Source organism: Lepisma saccharinum, chromosome 1 (assembly GCF_977018435.1).
Source record: "Lepisma saccharinum chromosome 1, izLepSacc3.1, whole genome shotgun sequence".
NCBI classification, from domain to species: Eukaryota; Metazoa; Arthropoda; class Insecta; order Zygentoma; family Lepismatidae; genus Lepisma; species Lepisma saccharinum.
In genome coordinates this window covers 38,528,638-38,547,865 of record NC_139229.1, presented here as the reverse complement: position 1 = coordinate 38,547,865, position 19,228 = coordinate 38,528,638, and the positions used below count along the sequence as shown (strand labels likewise).

Here is a 19,228-nt window from a genome sequence, read left to right as displayed (position 1 = left end):
CATTCTACCCGGGTATTGTTGTTTGACTATGTTAATACAGTAATAACTTGTGTTTAATAATAACTATTTATCATGTTATAGAGTTATAACTATTGGGATTATAACTTAGTGCAATTGATCACTATTCGGCTTACTTGCAAGCAGATATTCTTCAAAATTATAAAAAAAATTATCGTAAACGAACGACTCTACAATGTGATTCACGACTTCCCATCAGGGCCGCCGTTAGGGGTGTGCGACGCGTGCCGCCGCACAGGGCCTCGCGCTTCTAAATCAGTAATTCATTAATTTCTTGTGTGTGCAAGCGAGATTGCATTCGAATAGAGGAAAGAGAAGGAAGAACATAATTCCTGTAAAACGAAAAATTTCACCATAACAAAGTTGAATTTCTCGTAACGGACAACAATGTCCATTCTTGTCAAGCCATCAATCAGAATTCTCCGAGAAGGAACAGCGGCGTATTTTTGAATCCAACTTTCCTGGATTTCCTGTCATATATTATTGCTCGACAGAGGACAGACACCATAACATGGTTATTTGTCTACTCTTCAAGCCGAGGGACAACACATTTGAGGGTGTGCCGCCCCGCGTTTGGAATTTATGATCTGGCCAATTTGAGAAAAGATGAGGCCGCATCGAAGTCCTGAAGGACCGCTTGAGCTCTTTTCAAGCCATCGTGTTTACAACCTCAGCAAGGTTTTCTGCCGGTAATATGAAGCTGCCTTCGAGTGTTTGGTACTTCAAGTAGTGCAAAGCACGTAACGCTCTCGTTTTAGAAAGTAATGAGTATGGATGCGGTTTGTAAGCACTAGAAACTCCTAAAACAAGTAGGCAAATAGGCACCACAATGATAAGAAGACGCACTTTTCTGTTCTTTGATTGTGACGATGGTAGATGAAATTAGAAAAAAACATTTTACTTTAGATTAAAAAAATAATTTAATTTAAACATACCTATTACTGTAAAGATAGCTCCCGCGTAGCATAGTGGTTAGCGCTCTAGTTTTAGAGCGAGCGGTCCCGATCGGAACCCCCAAAATTTCGGATTGACGCATCATCGTGAGGACAATTGAGGAGATGCTTGAAAAGATGATGTTCAGGTCTGCGGTCACCAAAGCCAGAAAACAGCGGCAATGGGACTCGATGCGCAGATCACGGGTCACTCAAGAAAATTTGTTGGCACACCCTAGCCCTCAGAGGGCTGGAGTTGTCTGTAGCAACATTAATGTGAAGAACTTCTAAATTATGGATACATTCAGTGCTTTTGCATCATTAATATCATCCCAGTACGATTAAATACAGAGTTCTCAAAAAATGCTCTCGCTTTTTTTTCTTAGAACAATCTGCCATCTTCAGAATATTTATTCTTCAGAATCCAAGGAAACGGCAAATTAGGTTTCCTCTATTAGTGTTTCCCCCCAATACTTTGTGAATATAGTTTAACAACTTGTCATAATTTGTAATAGAGGAGTAGAGGAAGAGATTGATTGATTTTGTGTTATTTAAGTCCACTTTATGCACAGTAAGGCTAATCGGGACTGGACCGACAGTTTAAAGTGGGATCCGAACCACTATGTGCCTCCACATGGAGGAAGAGACAAGGCCATCGTGTACACGATAAATTGGTAAATACATTGGTTGTAAATCATACATGACTTAGTCTACCTGTTTACATTACTTGTGGCGCAAATTTATTTGTGTGCTTAATATTCAGTTTCCTTTTTTTTAAATGAAAATTCTCCATCCCACAAAGTTTATGTAGGGCATTCTTATTCAGTTGTCTGGTAAGAAAGTCAGTCATTGTGATTTTAAGACCTGAGCCCATCTTAGTGGTCAAGGTGGTTGAGCTGAGAACCCCACCGAAAATTCCAGGTTCAAATCCTGGCATGGACTTTGTAAACGGATACAGGCACAAACACATGTGATATTCAATCAAACCTTACCGGATTTGTTTTACCTCGGAACAGCGAGTAGGAGGTAAATGGCTAAAAGTACAACTCACACGTGGACAGGCAAAATACTATTCATGTCACAAGAAACAACAGTTAGTTTTATAGAATAATGATGTATTAATGTACTAAACACACATAAAAACAGCAGCCAACGTACACCGAAGATCGCACACTAGCAATAACTATTTATAAACAAAGTCCGCCACACTAAAAATTTCACGCAACCGTCTCTGATCCGTCCTCCATTGGCACAGCTAGTGTTGCCAGATCCTAATCCAAGTTCTTTTCTCTCTTTACAACTACGATATTACTAAGACAAAAAGTAGTATAACCTATCTGGTTATAACTTGTGTTTAATTTCATTTCATTGTGAGTATCCATAAATTTCATATAGTGGTGGGCATCGGTGTTTCTGTGTTTCATCTAACCATCATCGTGCTCATCGTTACAATGTGCATAAAGAGGCAGAAATGTGACGCAAAATAAGAAATGCTGCCATAAACGTACGTTTGAGAATAGTCCTATTTCTTGCACAATCAATTATTTGCCTCTTGTGACTGCACAGCACTCAGTTTGCAAGATTTTTTTTCATGGTGTTTTCATTTGGGCTTTTCGAGGTGAGCAATTCGCAACACAGGATTGGCGTTCATCTTTATTTAGTCCCTTAGGCTATAGGGGGTATTCAGAGCACTTCAGATTTTAAACAGCGTTCGTAGCACTCTCGTGAAAAAATAAAGCGCAAATTTACAATTTCCTACCTCAAATTTGTCTTTTCAATACGTTTTTACTACTTCTTGTCGGAAGGAAACATGGGAAATAAATATCAGGTTTTCTAAATTATATTTTATGGACAGACCACAAACAAAAGAACCTTCGGCTAAAATCCTTTGCGCACCTTCCCCTCGATCCGTTCAGCTCGGCTCATAAGAAAGCATGGTCCACCCGACCCCTCCCCTCCTCGCGGGAGTACGGTGCACAGGAGTCGCGGGTCTGCTCAGGTTTCTTTGCTGTTGGTTCCACTATAATAGTTTCAACATATACTTGCGGACAGATTTATTTCTCAGAAGAAACAAACGAAGGTAACACTTCGATATGGTGCCAACGGATTTCTTCATTTTTACAAAAGAAACTTCTTACGGAAATGAGTTTGTGAGCATTTAGAAGTTCGTGGAGGTATTTTCTTTCATCGTGGAATCTATTTCACCGGGAATTCATGTATTTTTCAACAGAAATATCTGGGCCTCCCCGATGGCGCAGTGCTAGCGTCGCCGCCTTGTAATCAAGGGGTCCCGGGTTCGATACCCGGTGGAGGCACATAATGGTTCGGATTCCACTTCGGACTGTAGGTCCAGTCCCGATTAGACTTGATGTGCATCAGTCAATCAACAGAAATATCTCTCCGACGCACAATTGTCGTTGCTTTCATTTCCTTCCACTACTTGAACCAGATGTTGCGTACGTTTGATGACGTAACCCCCTGTCAGTATTTCCAACCACGCCGTTGTTTTGCTTGAAGATGACAATTTTAACTATGTTTGCCTAAGCTAACCGAACCTTCCCGTGCATGGTTTGTGGGGCTGTCCGTGAAGGGTTTGTGGGGTTTCGCGTGCATGGTTCGTGGGGATTTTTCGGTTTGTGGGACTATCCGTGCATGGGTCGTGGGGCTATTCATGAATTGGGGCTACGGGTGCATGGTTCGTGGGGATTTTTCAGTTGAGAAGATTGGAAGCACTGCTGCATACCCACTGATGATCTACCACGCTAGTCAAGCTGCCTCGCCATATTGTGTCTTACGCAAGCGAAAAAAGGAAGAACAATAATTACTCCTCATGTCAAAAATTGAAATTATTTTCGTCAAAAAAGCAAAATACCGCCTTGAAGAATCTTTCTCAATGTAGAATAGGTAAGTACGAATGTTAAAAATGACGAAATGAATGAGTGAGAGGTGTTGGGACCATACCGAAGTAGTAATCAAACGAATATAATACTACATAAACATATTTCACTTCAGGCCTGTAGCCAAAATTTATCTCCAGAGGGAGGGGGGGGGGGTCATGGGTTATCTATCAGCAGTAGCTTTGTAAAGCAAGTCCATTTTCAAACGTTTAACAGTACTGTGTGTGTGTGAGGAGGGGGGGGTGTTAAAGTTAATAGAGGATACAGAAAATGTAGAAATATCATTCAAATGAATACGTTTTTTTCCTAATATCTTGCACATACCCCTTGTTTCCACTCGTAGCTGAAGCCGAGAGAATATTCTAATTACTTCTCGCTACTTCGACTTCGGGTCGTAAATCAGATGAAAGAATGTGATGTTTGTTATTTTTATTATGTGAAGTTTACCTTTATCAAGTCTTGAGCAAAATAATATCTGCTGTCTACATTTTCACTGCAAACAAATTTTATAAAGCAGTTTTTCCAAATTTCAGAGGACCCTGTTTCACTCTGTTTTCTGCAGCGACCTTTCATCCCTCTGACGTCAAACTTTACAACTCTATCCATTTCCAAAAAGGGTCTTTATAAATAGACATTTCAGGGCAGGCGTGAGCAGGTCAACGGGCCTTGGGTCGGCATGATCCCCCGCAGATGAGTAGAAATAAAGATCTGGAGATATTTTATCTTTATTTCCTCACAAACCCTCCCAGAAGGATTTTGCCAGATTCTACAACTATGCCTAAGTCCCGTTACAGTTTCGTAACCCTGTAAACAAGGACGTATTTAGAGGGGGGGAGGTCCGGACCCCCCGAAAGATTTATCAAGTACTAAAATTAAATAATGAGAAATTTATTCGTTTAGCCGTTGTTATATTTCCTCTGAACTTATTGTAAGACAAGGATTGGGATCATACGGCTTTGAAGAACGGAAAGGACGTATTTAGGGGGTCCGGACCACCCCCCACCCGAAAGACTTATTAAGTATAAAAATTAAGTAATGAAAATATACTCGTTTAGCATTTGTATAATGTATAATTTCCTCTGAACTTATTGAAAGACAAGGATTTATATTGGGATCATACAGCTTTGAAGGACTAGAAGGACGTATTTAGGGGGTCGGAACCCCCCCCCTCCCACACACATACATACACCCGAAAGACTTATTAAGTACGAAAATTGAATAATGAAAATATACTAGTTTAGAATTTGTTGTATAATTTCCTCTAAACTTATTGGAAGACAAGGATTACTGGGATCATACGGCTTTGAAGTACAGGAAGGACATATTTAAGGGGGGGGAGGTCCGGACTCCCCGAAAGACTTACCAAGTACTACAATTAAGTAATGAAAATATGCATTTGTTGCATAATCAATGGTTATTAATTTCCTCTGAACTTTTTAGAAGACAAGGATTATATTGGGATCATTCGGCTTTGAATGGCATTACAAAGAAGATTTATGTACACTACCACTCAAAATAATATGCATAAAATTTTAATCATAAACTAATTTTTCTCCAACTACATGTAACATCATTTTTGTTATTCGATAAATCTTCAATTATTAATCTATTTGACATTTTTTTCATTGCCAGGGCGCTTGTTTTTATGTAAGTTATTCCGATCTTAACCACAGGTAAGCTACGTAATGAATATGCGCTGTTATATCTCTATTCTTTTACAGTCTTTTTACCTATTCGTGTAATAATAATAATATAATATTAATTTATGTATTGTAATCAGTATTAATTTGATTTAATATAATAATTTTAACTTAAACATTATTATTATTCCTGAGACACTTGGTTCGGACCCCCCCCCCCAAACATATTTCTAGATATGTGCCTGCCTGTAAACTAATAAGAGAGAGCGGTGTTAGTCCTTTAACCAGCTTTCGGTAATAACTAGAGCCCGGAAGTTTGGCAAAATGCCTCTTTTTATCTACTGCATATATTGATAAAATTTTTCCGGATATACGTTTCTTATGTTGTTTCGAATGTTTTGGAAGCCTTTTCATTTTGCCTATTTTGCCTATTTGGGACCCCACTGCCTATTTTTAATTATAATGCCCTTTTTTGCCTTTCTCAATGAAATTTGACATTTTTTTAAAAAAAATGTGTATGTAAATTATTGTTCTCCCAAAAAACGTTGTTGGCATTTATTTTTCTTCCGTTTATTATGTGAATAATTTTCGCCTTATTTAAGTAATATTGAACTCACGCATGTTTCAACATTGCTGAAGGAGAAAAGTGTGAGGAAAAAGTATTTCATGCTGAGTCAGGATATTGCCTTTCGGTTAATATTTCTTGTGCATGATTGACTGCTGAAGTGGACAGGTTGATTTCGAACACAAAGAAACTATTTCTGAAATCTCCCTCTCGAACCCGAAAATTTCAGGAAGTTGCGATTGAGCTTAGTTTACCTCAGCAACCAGTCTTGACGAGATAGGGAACCTGGATATCAGCAGCTATATATTATGCTAACAACCTTCAAAAAATCAGTGAGGTGATCGATGCTCTTCCAGAAAATGAAGCGGCTTCAATTCGTGAAGTGAAAAAACTCCTGTGCTATTCAAGTTTACTTTTGCACATTATGGTGCATTGCCAGAGACAATTACAATTATAGCATCCATGAAAATCTTCGAGGAATCTATGCAGCAGATGATGGAAGTGCCAGGAGAAAAGGGGTGAGCTGTTGAGGAAAAGTGCTAACGGGTAGTGAGTGCAAATGAGGACTTGAAACAATTGAAAACAATTTGTGATATTCTAAAAGGTGAAAATGCTGTTACCAAAATGAGTCCAGCTGCATTAGCTTGTTATATGTATGCTCCAATAACTTCTGTCGAAGTAGAAAGATCATTTTCTATTATGAAAAACATTCTCTCTGACAGACTATCAATGAATGTTTAGAACTTAAAAAGCACCTTGTAGTTATGTGCAATCAAGACAGAGAAAATTGAAATGCTCTTCCCAATTTAGATTTTAACATTTTGCCAGAAATTATAGATAAAAGTAAGCGACTTCTAAATTGCCTTTTTTCGGTTTATTTTGCCTTTTTTCATTTTTAGCGCCTATTTACCACATTATAAATGCCTTTTTGCCTGCCTATTTTAACGAAAATAAATGCCTGAACTTCCGGGCTCTAGTAATAACAAACAAATCAAGATCTTCCTCTTTTACAATAAGCCGCAACTCGTCCATTTTCGGAACTACCGATCTTATAGCAAGAGCAACACGGAAAAATGACTCATTGCCTGGCCCTCTCCTCCGCAGCAGCTGCTCATTACCTTGGGGATTAACGGAAGCCGTCTTTATTTCTGTACCCTTGCAAGGAATGCAGTGAGCAACTTTGGACGTTTTCAGGGCTACCAACTATTAAATGCTAACTACTAAAGAGGAAAGGCTTATTTTGTCTCCTGGACAGGTCCGGCATGTTGATATTTGTACACGGAAGTATCACGGTTGCACACATTTTCTTTGCATTTATCACATCACTCTTATAGAATAAAATATTTATATATGTAAAAAGAAAAGAAAATAATAATAATAAATAAAACTAACACACACATACACACACACACACACACTATTGTTGTTAAATCAGTTTGAGAATAATAATAATAATGAAGAATTATATAATATAATATGAATATACGTATATCTGTGTTCTTATACGGCCACGGATTAGATATAGGATATTTAGTTCGGGTGAATTTAGTGCTTGTGTGTTTCATCTTGAGTCACTTCTTGGTGGGGGGAGGGGGAGTTCTACGACAATAGCTGGTGTGTGTGTTGGGGGGGGCATTAATTTAATATAGAACCCAGAAAATCTAGAAATATCGTTCAAATATATATAGTTTATTTTCAATACCTTACACACACCCCTTCTTCCCACTGAATCCGAGAGAAAATATTCTAATTACTTCCTGCTACTTTGACTCCGGCTCGTAAATCAGATGAACGAATGATCTGTTCTTTGTATTCTGTGAATTTATCCTTTGTCAAGTTTTTTAAGCAAGATAGTATCTGCTGTGTAAATTTTCACTCGTTACTGCAAACGAATTTCACAAAGTAGTAGTTTTATCAAACTTCAGAGGGAAGCTAAAGGCAATGGACACCACTGCTTCAGGGGACAAACGCTTGACCATTTCCGCACAATAGGAATGAGGGTTGATGGAACAGATGCTCAAGAGAGGGGCAATAAAAATTCTGTAATTTGCCTTGCTTGCCGACAGGAAGTTTTGTAAGAACGATGCGAGTAACCAGGATACTCGAGGGACACGTAGGATTCTTTTCAGCTGCTAGGAAAAGCTGAAAGATATGGAAAACGGCATACTTTGAATTAAAGAGGTACAGGGAACGTCTTATCCCTTGCAAGATAAACAAGTCCTTTGTATTATACGCCGACACAAGAGCTTCCATTTCGAAGCTGAAGCTAGCAGCAGCGAAGTTATTATAATGCAGAAGGCCTTAGAAAGAGCGTTTCGCGGGCTAACAGCAGACGTCGCTCGCACACTATTGCCGATACTCTCGTGTCGTCTGCTCCTCAGCCGAACAAACAGGCCGAGGTAGCAAGAGGCAGAGGTCATTCACCCTTCCAGAAGGGTGCAGCGAGAGCTAGCTGTGGCAACCGGGCTCGCTCATTCGCGGACCTGATTGGTTCTCGCAGACACACCCCCATATTGTTGTCTGCTGTAAGCCCGCGAAGCCAACTTTCTAAGGCCTTCTGCATTATAGAGGAATGGAAATAAATTTATTAGGACGAGGAAAATAACATTACCTTTTGGCAGCGTTACATCAGAGGGCGTGATGCGTGCTACTGTTTGTATGAATGATGGGAAATTTATGCATAAATTTGGAATTCTTGAGAGTTTTTCCCGCTGTTTGATCGTGGGAAGGGGCCCTCCGAGACAGAGGGGGATTATTTTACACATACAGGAGAAAGGGTGTTTTTTTTTTTTTTTTTTAAAGATAGAGACGTATTTTGCATATTTTTGAAACGTTCAGAGAAAACGAGAATTCAGCCTTACTGTTATGCAAAGAAATAACGCAGTACAGGGAATATATCTTCATATCTCTCGCACCTGGTGGAATGCAACACACATGCACAGGAGTATTGCAGGAAGTCTATGAACGAGGATGAAGAAAAATATGTGAAATTTGACTTGCCTGCAGGTGAATTAGTGGATTCTAATAATCTTAAGGTTTAATTTTTTTTTAAGTCCACTTGATGCACAAATAGGCTAATCGGGAACCGATCTACAGTTTAAAGTGGGATCCGAACCGTGCCTCCATTTGGTATTACCTCCCTTGATTACACAAATATGTTGATTCCAGTTACACATTGAATGCATAATCTGCTTTGTAACAATTCATGTAATAATAATAATACAACATTAATTAATTTACATATTCATGTGAATAGACCTATGAATTATATTAATGTATTAATTTAAACATTTATGTTTATTATTGTCATTTTTTATGAGACACTTGGTTCGGACACCCTCCCCCGACATATATTTCTAGAAACACTTTGTGAAACGTATGTTATAGAAAGCGATATTTAACAATAGTAAGAACAATAAATAATACTTTCCTATGTGTAACAAACTAAGTATTGCAATTTTGAACAGTTTTTTTTGTTCGTACTACACATTTAAAAACTTTTCTGTTGCTTCCCAACGCCAAGCTTAGAATTTAAATATGAAAATGTCCATTTTCATAGTGCACGGAAGTTCGATACGCAGAAAAAAGAAGGTCCAGGGGAAAACATTTCAAAACTTCAAAAAACTTATAACACTAATAAAACAAGAGTTGGATGGAAGCCATAAAAACCACAAGGTAGATTTCATAAGATACCTAGCTATCAGTAACTAACAAACTGTACTTTAAATATTAATGTCCTCATGATTAACCAGCCATATATTTTCTCACCAGACAATGAGTAAATTATTTGGAGGTTTATCCCACTTTCCGGAATAATATTTTGCGTTTATCCTACTTTTGACGGCAAGATTTCCCGCATCACTTTTACGAGACGGGACGGGACAAATTAATATTTTCGAGACGAGAGAGACCAAAGTCTCGTCTCGTGGGCAACACCATCGTCTACTGACCAGTCCAATCGTGGATTGACAACTCTTTGAATACATGACGTAGTAGCTACGTAATTTGCTCGTCCACTGACGTGTTCGGCGAAAAGCACTTAAACAAAAAAATGTAATTTCGCAGCAGATTTTTTTTTGTGTTTATCCTTTTAATAGCAAACATTACAAACATGATATACTACATGATTAGGGGAGCGTGGGGGGTCAGTTGCCCCCGCAATATGGTATATTTAATTCTAAGCCTTGGATCATCACTGTTTAATACATTTTACATATGACGAATATAAAAGTATACTTCCTTTAATTAATTCAGTGTGACCTAGATGAAAGTAACAAAAAATCGCTATTTGTGACTTATGTGCAGGGTTATTTAAAGGTCCAGGAATTTTAAATCAATTCAATTCCGGTCCTTTAGAGAAAATTAGCATGCGTAAATGCGTTCTGGTCCGTAAAGAACCTTTTATCTGTAAAGTATTGCAAAATCGGTCCAGGAACCTTTTTTCCAGATGAATTTTAAATACGATCCAGGAATCTCTTTTTCTGGATCAATTTAAATTATGGTAGAAAAAAGGATCCGGTCCCGTTGCGGAACTCATTAGAATTTAAGGATTCCTGGACCTTTAACAACCCTGCTTATGTGCCTTTCCCCTAACACCCTAGATATTTAGATGTTAATATTCAAACAACTTCGCACAACATAGCTCTGCAAACAGAAGACGACTGCCAACAAGAAATTAGCGTGAAAGATAAAGGTTGAAGCGAAAGGGCAAGAAATTCGTGAACAAATTCTTCACTTCACCACATGCGTTTACCAGGCCCGTAGCCAGGCAGAGGCCAGGGGGGGCTGAGCCCCTCTGGAACTTTCGTTAGCCCCCCTGGCACTGCCGTCAACCCCCTTGACATTAGGTAAAACTATTTTGTGTAATTTGTTTGCAGTGGCGTATGCTGGTTCTAACGAGTGGGTAATCTCCAACCCTTGATCATCAAACTCCAAAAGTTTCCGTGCATTTTATATCAGGATCCATATGGGATTTAGGAATATTTTGTGGGAATGTTTGTCTTATTGTGGCGACCACAATCAATTAATTCCCATTATTGCAGTTTAATATACGTGTAGAATTTCAAATAATAAAACAATACAGTATTATAAAGCAAAATAAAAAAAAAAAAATATATAAAATGAAAGACATGCACTAATGAAATAGAAACCCTCATTATTAATTTAAGTGCAAAATTCAACTTACCCCAGGACCCGATTACTTGTAGTTGAACTCCAGTCTTCTTATTTGAGAGGTGAACTTCCCAATAACGACTTCATGAAATGGAAAGGTGGGGTTGTTCCGAAGATTACGTAGCAACTTCTTTTCAATTGATAGCAGAGCAAGTCCACTTAACCTGTCCTGTCCTTGGGTTGATCTGCAGAAGGATTTTATTCTTTTGAGTGCCGAAAAAGAACGTTCAACAGAAGCTGTAGTGGATGGTATAGTGAGAATGAGTGTTGCCAACTTATATACTTCTGGCAAGGCAACAGTTAGTTTGTTCTTTACCATATTAGAAACTATCTCGTAAATTGGCTTCCCAGTAAAATTGAGATCTTGAGATGCATAGAGAACGGTGAGTTCATTTTTCAGCCTCACAGAATCAAAGTGTGCACCATATTTTTCCAATAGAGACATGAAAGCTCTTTCTGGAAAGTTACTCTTAAACACTGGGAACTGAAATGAATCCAAGAGGGAAACAAAGTGCAATGTATGAAAATTGCCAAATCTATCATAAAGTTGACCATGTAATGTGTCGATCACTTCATTAAACAATCCTCCACCTGGCTATGTGCCTGATGTGTTTGTTCCTTATATGTTTTAGTCGTTCATCTTCATCACTATTAATCTAAAAAAGTGGAATAGTAACTTAAATTAACTAAAATATATATAATTTATTTATATCTTTTCCTTTAAAAAATATTCAGTTCTGTGAAGGAAGCACTCTCGCTGCTTTTGAAGATTAGAGAGAAGAAACAATCACTATTTTTGCAAATACAAGAATGGGGGGAGTCAGCTTATAGGTGCATTAATTGCTTAAGTTTTGAATTTTAATTTAGTTTGCTTCATCTTCAATATTTAAGCTTTTTCCTTTTGATAAATTTCTATGTAACAGACATCAGCAGGACAGAAGTAAATGTATAGTGAAAATTAGCGTAGAATTGGTTTGCCTATGATATTCATATTTTCCTGTTCTTCGCACTTTACCGGGTATGTTTTCCCTACTTCCCTTACAGAAGGCAATTTGTGAACCCAAAATTCCCGTTCCTGAGAAATGTCCCTGCCATAAAAAACACAGTTTCTATGTTTAGCGACGACATAGCCTTCGGGAGAGAATTGTGGAGGAGGGTTGTAGGAGGTCAATGGTCGCCAGCGAAGGGAAAGGCAAACTCTAGGGGTTGAGACCGGTGGACTCTCACCAGAAGGAGCTTACCCTGGCCACGGAATCGCCAAAGAATATAGAAGTCGGAATCGCCGCGACTGAGAAGCAGAGTTTCCTCCCCCCTCTTTTCTTTCTCTTCCCTCCTCGCCAAGGGTTGTAAAGAAAGCGGGTGGAATGACGTCAGGGTGAGATTCCCTAACGTCATTCCACCGGCTGGAGAAAGGTTCCCGGACATTCAGCGGCAAACGGATGGAAGCATTCGCGGCGCGCTGGAAGCAAAGAAATGTATGCATCGAAATTGGTTTGGAAGAATATTGCGAAGAAATGTATATATTTTTTTTTTTAAAAAAAAAGAAATACAGCCGGGTCATCTGCGATTACCTAGATGACCCAGAGTATACGCCGCTGTTTGTTTGCAGTGAAGAGTGATATTCTGCTCCCAAATTTGAAGGATACATTCACAGAGAATGAACAGCAGCTATTACATTCGTTCATCTTATTTATAAAAAGTCTAAATAGCGGCAAGTATTTAGAAGATTCTCTTCTCTGGGCTTTAGAAAGTTCCTTTATAAGGCAGCTTCTTTATCTGTTCCTTCGCTGCCCCTGTTGCGAGCTGCAACCTCCCGATTAGACAGAAATCTGTAACTTTGACACGACGTCGTCATGCAAATTCCCTCGGTATCTGCGTCGAAGTTCAACATTACAAAGGGGAGTTTTATTGTTTCGGCCAGGGAGTGGAATGTATGCTACTCACCATGACTGAAAACTGTCCATTTTTCTTGTGTGATATAAATATCTGTATCATCAAAAGTAGTATAGAGTGTGTGGTAAAGGATGATTTCAGTAGTAGTCACTTGACACTTCAAGCGATATACTCGCATTTAGAAAAAATGTAATATTTATATGATGTTTCTAATATATATATATATATATATATATATATATATATATATATATATATATATATAAACTTAATGACACCCTACTGTCCCCTACACCAAACACATATTTTACCTTCATTTAATACTGTTCAATTTTTGAAAACGACTTGGTTTACAACCCCCCTCCTGATAATCCATGAGCCCCCCCCCCCCCCTGGAGATCAATTCTAGCTACGGGCCTGGCGTTTACACACGTAACAGTTTCTAATAGCCTACAAGAAACAGATTGTAAATGTCAATTTTTCACAAAAATAGCATGTCCGAATTTTTAATGTTCCTAGCTCTAACTTGTACAGTTGAATGAAAAGGATTGCTCGGAAAATTATCGATGACTATTTTCATTGGTTTTTTTCTTGCATCCTACGTGTTTTTAGGGAATATTTTTTAAAAGTATGCTGGTACAGAGGGTGTCAGCAGATTGTTTGGCGTTTTGTTTCGATTCGTGATGTTCTCATTGGGTAAAACAAAGCGCATGAACATGGTTATGGACAATTTCCTTTTATTATTTACGCAACTCACTTTACTTTTATATACTTTGTGTATACTTAAGAAATGGTCCTTTACAGTGGCGGCGATTAGGGGAGCGTGGGGGTCAGTTGCCCCTGCACTATGGTCTCGTTAATTCTAAGCCTTGTCTACCAAGAAAAAGTAAACTGTCCTTGCCCTCCCCCCAGTTTTGGCATCCAATCGCCGCTACTGATCCTGCATTTTTAAATCCCAGAAAAGATGTAGGTTTGTCCATCTTGTTTGATCTTTCACACTTGAAATTAATCTAAAAAAAAGTGGTATTGCAAATACAAAACCCAAAACTCCATTTTTTTTCTTACATACAAGATTTTTTCCATGCAAAAATTTGTTTTCCTACATAAATTTCCTTTATAAACTTCAGATTACGCCAATGTGACTGCTAAATTCTCCTTATGAAAGTAATTTTGTTTTTATATCTTCCAACTTCTGGCTTATCTTGAATATAATATTCAAAGATTAATAAATAAAAGAGGCCAGAACTTTGAATGTAATTTTATTAATTAGGCTACATCTGAAGTGATCATGAAAATTAGTTTCAGCCAACGGCAACAAATCAAAATAAATAAAACTTGATTCATTCATTACTGTAACTATAAGTTTTCGGATAAAGGTGGCAAAAGAAGTGTGAGATGTGAAGAAAATAACAAATAATAGGGAAGTATTAAAAACTCCGCCATTTTTTTCCAGGCATTGAGTCTAATAGGCCGAGCTCCTGCGATGAAAACCTACACAGACTGCATTTCATCTCGACAAATGGTTCGCCTGCCAGGCTTCATTGACGTCCATGCCCACTTCAGGGAACCAGGGGCCACGCACAAGGAAGACTTTGCTTCCGGCACTGCTGCTGCTTTGGCTGGAGGCATCACCATGGTTTGCGCCATGCCGAACACCATTCCGGCCATAACAGATGTCCAGACATTCAATATTTTCAAGGAGGTTAGTGTAATTTTGTAAGAAGTAGTGCAATTTTGTGTGTGGTGGAAATATGTATATTAATTTACACAAGATATTGTTTTCCAAGAGAATAAAGGGTGTCGTCGTTACTCTTCTCTAAAAGCAGTTTTGTGTACTTCACCAATTACTTAGAACTTTTTTATTTAAAAAATGACTATAGAATACATGTGAAGAGAGATTTTGACTTTAATAGTTATTCATTCTGTTTTTAGAAAATAGTATAAATCTTGTTAAAATTCTTGAATTGTGTTATCCAACTTATCTTAATAAATTTGTAATAAGACTTACGTTGAGCACCAGATTTAATTTGTTTAATATCAATCATTCATTATTATTTTCTTCTCAGTTATTAGGTTTTTTCTCAGTTAAGTCACATGTTCTTTTCTTAAATAAAAGAACACTATTTTCTAAAAAAAATACAATATATTCACACGAGATATCATAGCATTCACTATGCAGATGGCACTCAGGAGGGTATGGGAAATCCTTCTTCCTTCATTATTAAATCAAATCAAAGTTTTGATTAATTTATACAATATAGTTCACTCCTTGCAATTCAACTTAACAAGTTTTGACAACATTTAATCATGATACATACTTTTCACTTTTTTCAACTCCTCCAAAAGAAGGAAAAAACATTGTAATCCATATAGAATAGAGTTCTCATACACAGGCAAGTCACTGTTCTCTGGCTTCATCAGAAAATATATTGAAGAGACAGCAGCCACTTGACCAAATTACAGAGATTGCAAAACAATATCAATAACTATTTGTCCAATGTGAAAGGATATGTCAAGTGAGCTCCCACGTAGCCAGATAGCGTGCTTGCCTGTGGTGGGAGTTGTCCTACGTACCATTCTCTGTGAGATCTCCAAACTATGTGTCGACCCAGCATCATGAAGGCAATTGGGAAGCTACTTGAAATAAATAGTAAACAACTCTGATCTCAAAAGTCAGAAAACAGCAGCAATGGGATTTGATGCGCTGACAAGATGTTACTGAATGAAAAAGCCACTTGGCGGACCCTTGTCGTCAGAGGGCCATTGCACCACAGAGTTTAAGTTAGTTCTTAGTTTAGTCTAATTTTTTTTCTTAACATACAAAGCAGCTCCAGTTGTTTGTGTAATTTGATCCCAAATTTTCTTTACAGCTGGCAAGTGCTGGAGCAAGATGTGACTATGCCTTGTTTCTTGGTGCTTCATCTGACAACCATGACATTATTCAAGGACTGGCACCTGCAGCAGCTGGTCTCAAGATGTATCTGAACGAGACGTACACAACCCTCAGGCTGAAAGACCTCACAGTATGGATCAAGGTATTCTTGCTCTTCAACGAGGTTTGGAATATACTAGTTGATCTAAATTGTGAACTGTTGAAAACTCTTTACTCTAGTGTCAAAAAATGATGTATTAATTCAGAAATTTTAAATAAGTAAATTTCCATATTTGACCAGACAGAAATTCTTCTTCTTATGGCGCTACAGTCCACTGATAAACCTTGGCCTCCCCTGTGATTTGTTTCCATCTATCTCTACTTTTTGACACAACTTTCCAATTTCTATACTGGAGCTTCTGAATATCATCCACTCCATCCACCCATCTTAATTTAGGCCTTCCTCGCTTCCTCTGTCCACTTGGGCTATCCAACATCACTCTCTTTGCAGGGTCACTATCACTCATGCGAATCACATGACCTGCCCATCTTAATCTTGTTGCCTTTATTATACCAATAACTGTTGGTTCTTGATATAAGTTGTAGAGCTTAAATTGACAGAAATTGAAGTCGTAAAAAGTGAGGGTGCATCCAGAAAAAATGTGCGTATGGTAACCCTGTGGTTAATATGGGGCTGAATTAATACCAGTGTGTCAGTTTGGTTGGAATTTAATCACCCAAGACTGGGTGTCACGCAGGTTTGCAAAAGTGTCTATATAATATCCTGACAATTATGCAATATGCATAATATTCATAATTTCTGCAATAACTGTGGCACAGAAATGAATTTTGTGATTCAAGAATCATTACGTTTGAAATTATAAATATGTGGATGGATCTGAAAAAAGGTTACAACAACAAATGAAAAACACAGTATAACCTGGTACGAATTGAAGACGTATTCTAAGAAGGCTACACACACATCACTTTTCCACATAATCGCCAAGGCAATTGAGTCATTTATCACACCGCTGGAGCAACTTGTTGATGCCGTCTTGGTAGAAATAATGTCCCTGCTCATTGGACCACTTCGTGGCAGCTGCCTGGACATCATCGTCGGAAGAGAACTGTGTTCCAGACAAGTGCACTTTCAGCTGGAAAAAAAGGAAAAAGTCAGTGGGGGCCAAGTCCAGGTTGTATGGGGGCTGGTTCCATACTTCCCACCTGAAACGTTGCATCAACTGTTGAGTCTGGCGAGCTGTGTGGGGTCTTCCATTGTCATGAATGAAGATGACACCCTCATGTAACAGTGTTAATGTGGCACAATATCCGCTGTCGGAACATTTCTCTCCCACAAGAAGCATATGACTTTACTTCCATGGCAGACAAATTCTGCAAGTGTCTCGCCATTGCATCAGTTACTACGCCACTGACAGTAAACGTAAAGTTGTCGAAACTTACCATGCGTATATGATGCCATCTGTTTACACCTCCAGGTAAACCAATTACTTACCTCCTATTTCGTGCATTCACAGAATGCTTGTTGTAACCTTTTTTCTGATCCATCCATGTATTTTGAATCAAAACTGTAGTAGATTAGTCTGATATAGTTCCAATTAAAAACTTATACCTTAAATTGTATAAATATACTGAACTACTTTGAATAACTACCATTTTTAAGTATTGGTATCTGTGAGAATCAGTAAGACTATCGGCAGTGGTATTAGTTCAAAGTGACATTAGCTGAGTCTTAATTTAACAGTTTTTGTATGAATTAATCAGCATTGGACAGAAATAGCATGTCATTTTATCAGTGTGTGTTGATAATTTTAGGAAATTTCTTAGTTTTCAGCACTTGCACTTAATTGGACATTTTTTTATGAATGTGAAATCATAATTCATATAAAAGAAAAATTAAACATGTTTTGAAGTACTTAGTACTTTTTTTCCTAACGAAAGAACCATTAGGGTCATCTGATTGCATTTGTTTATTAAAGAGGTTTTTGGGGAATATATCATTCAAGTTACAGTATGTTATCTGCATCAGTAAGATTTTCAAATCCATGCATTTAATAGAGCACTGTGCTTGTGTGTACGTAAATGGCTGCAAGTTTGCAATGCGTAAACGAACAATGTGTGTTTTTGTATTGACATAGGGTGTTATTTCATATTCCAGCACTTTGATACTTGGCCAAAGAAGTACCCATTGTGTGTCCATGCAGAGGGTCAGACAACTGCAGCTGTTCTTCTTCTGGCAACACTGCACAACCGACCCATCCATGTGTGCCATGTGGCTCGGAAAGAGGAAATACAAATTATAAGAGCTGCCAAAGAAAAGGTAAGTGCTGCTACTGAAAAATAATTTGCCTATAATTTAGTTCAACATTCTGCCACATTATTTGTTTAATGGGTGTAATTATAATTCATATACCCTAGTTTTGAGAAGTAAATGTCTGCTATGTAGTTTTTTCTAGTTCAAAGCCTATTGCAGTAACTTGGTTAATAAACAATAAATATTAATTCATAAATTAAGGAGGTGAATGAATGCTTGGAATAATTATATTGTCACCTCACTGGTTGTGTGTATTGAGCAGTTGACTCTAGATCATGCCACTAAATGTTCTGGGTTTGAGTCTTGTCCTTTCACTAATTTAATCTAATCATCATTCATCTTCATTGTTGCAATTAGCGAAGAGGCAGAAAATTGAAGTAAAATAAGAATATACTAGCAAGTATATATTGAAATTGTAGAATATCCATTAGTGGCATCAGTCAATTTTATATCTGTACTTTATCACTATTACAGGTTTCATTTTTAGTAATAGGCCTCCCCGATGGTGCAGTGGTAGCATCGTTGCCTTGTAATTCAAGGGGTCATGGGTTCGATACCCGGTGGAGGAACGTAGTGATTCCACTTTAAACTGTAGGTCCAGTCTCGATTAGCCTTACTGTGCATAAAGTGGACTTAAAACACCAAATCTAACATAGAAGAAAAAGTTATTTTCCATTGTTACAATTGCATAATTTCGTCACACATTTGCAGTTCCAAACACTAGCAAATTAATTGCAGATCATAGTATTGCAAGGATTATACCAAATATACTTAAGATCCTCTTTCCTCTGTGCATAACACTCTTGCCTTGTAAGCAAGAGATCACAGATTCGATTGGCAGTGGAGGTATTTAAGTGGTTTGGATCCCACCTTCATCTATCGGACCATAAAGTGGATTCAAAACTTA

General features: G+C 37.9%; 1 protein-coding gene across 1 annotated transcript in view; it reads left to right on the top strand.

The window, feature by feature from the left end:
* r (carbamoyl-phosphate synthetase 2, aspartate transcarbamylase, and dihydroorotase rudimentary) overlaps positions 1–19,228 on the top strand; it is a 228,192-nt gene that overhangs the window by 173,895 nt on the left and 35,069 nt on the right. The window contains exons 22-24 of the mRNA XM_083130942.1: positions 14,571–14,819; positions 15,988–16,152; positions 18,166–18,327. Of these exons, the coding sequence (XP_082987068.1) occupies positions 14,571–14,819; positions 15,988–16,152; positions 18,166–18,327 (576 nt within the window). The remainder of the gene's footprint in view (positions 1–14,570; positions 14,820–15,987; positions 16,153–18,165; positions 18,328–19,228) is intronic.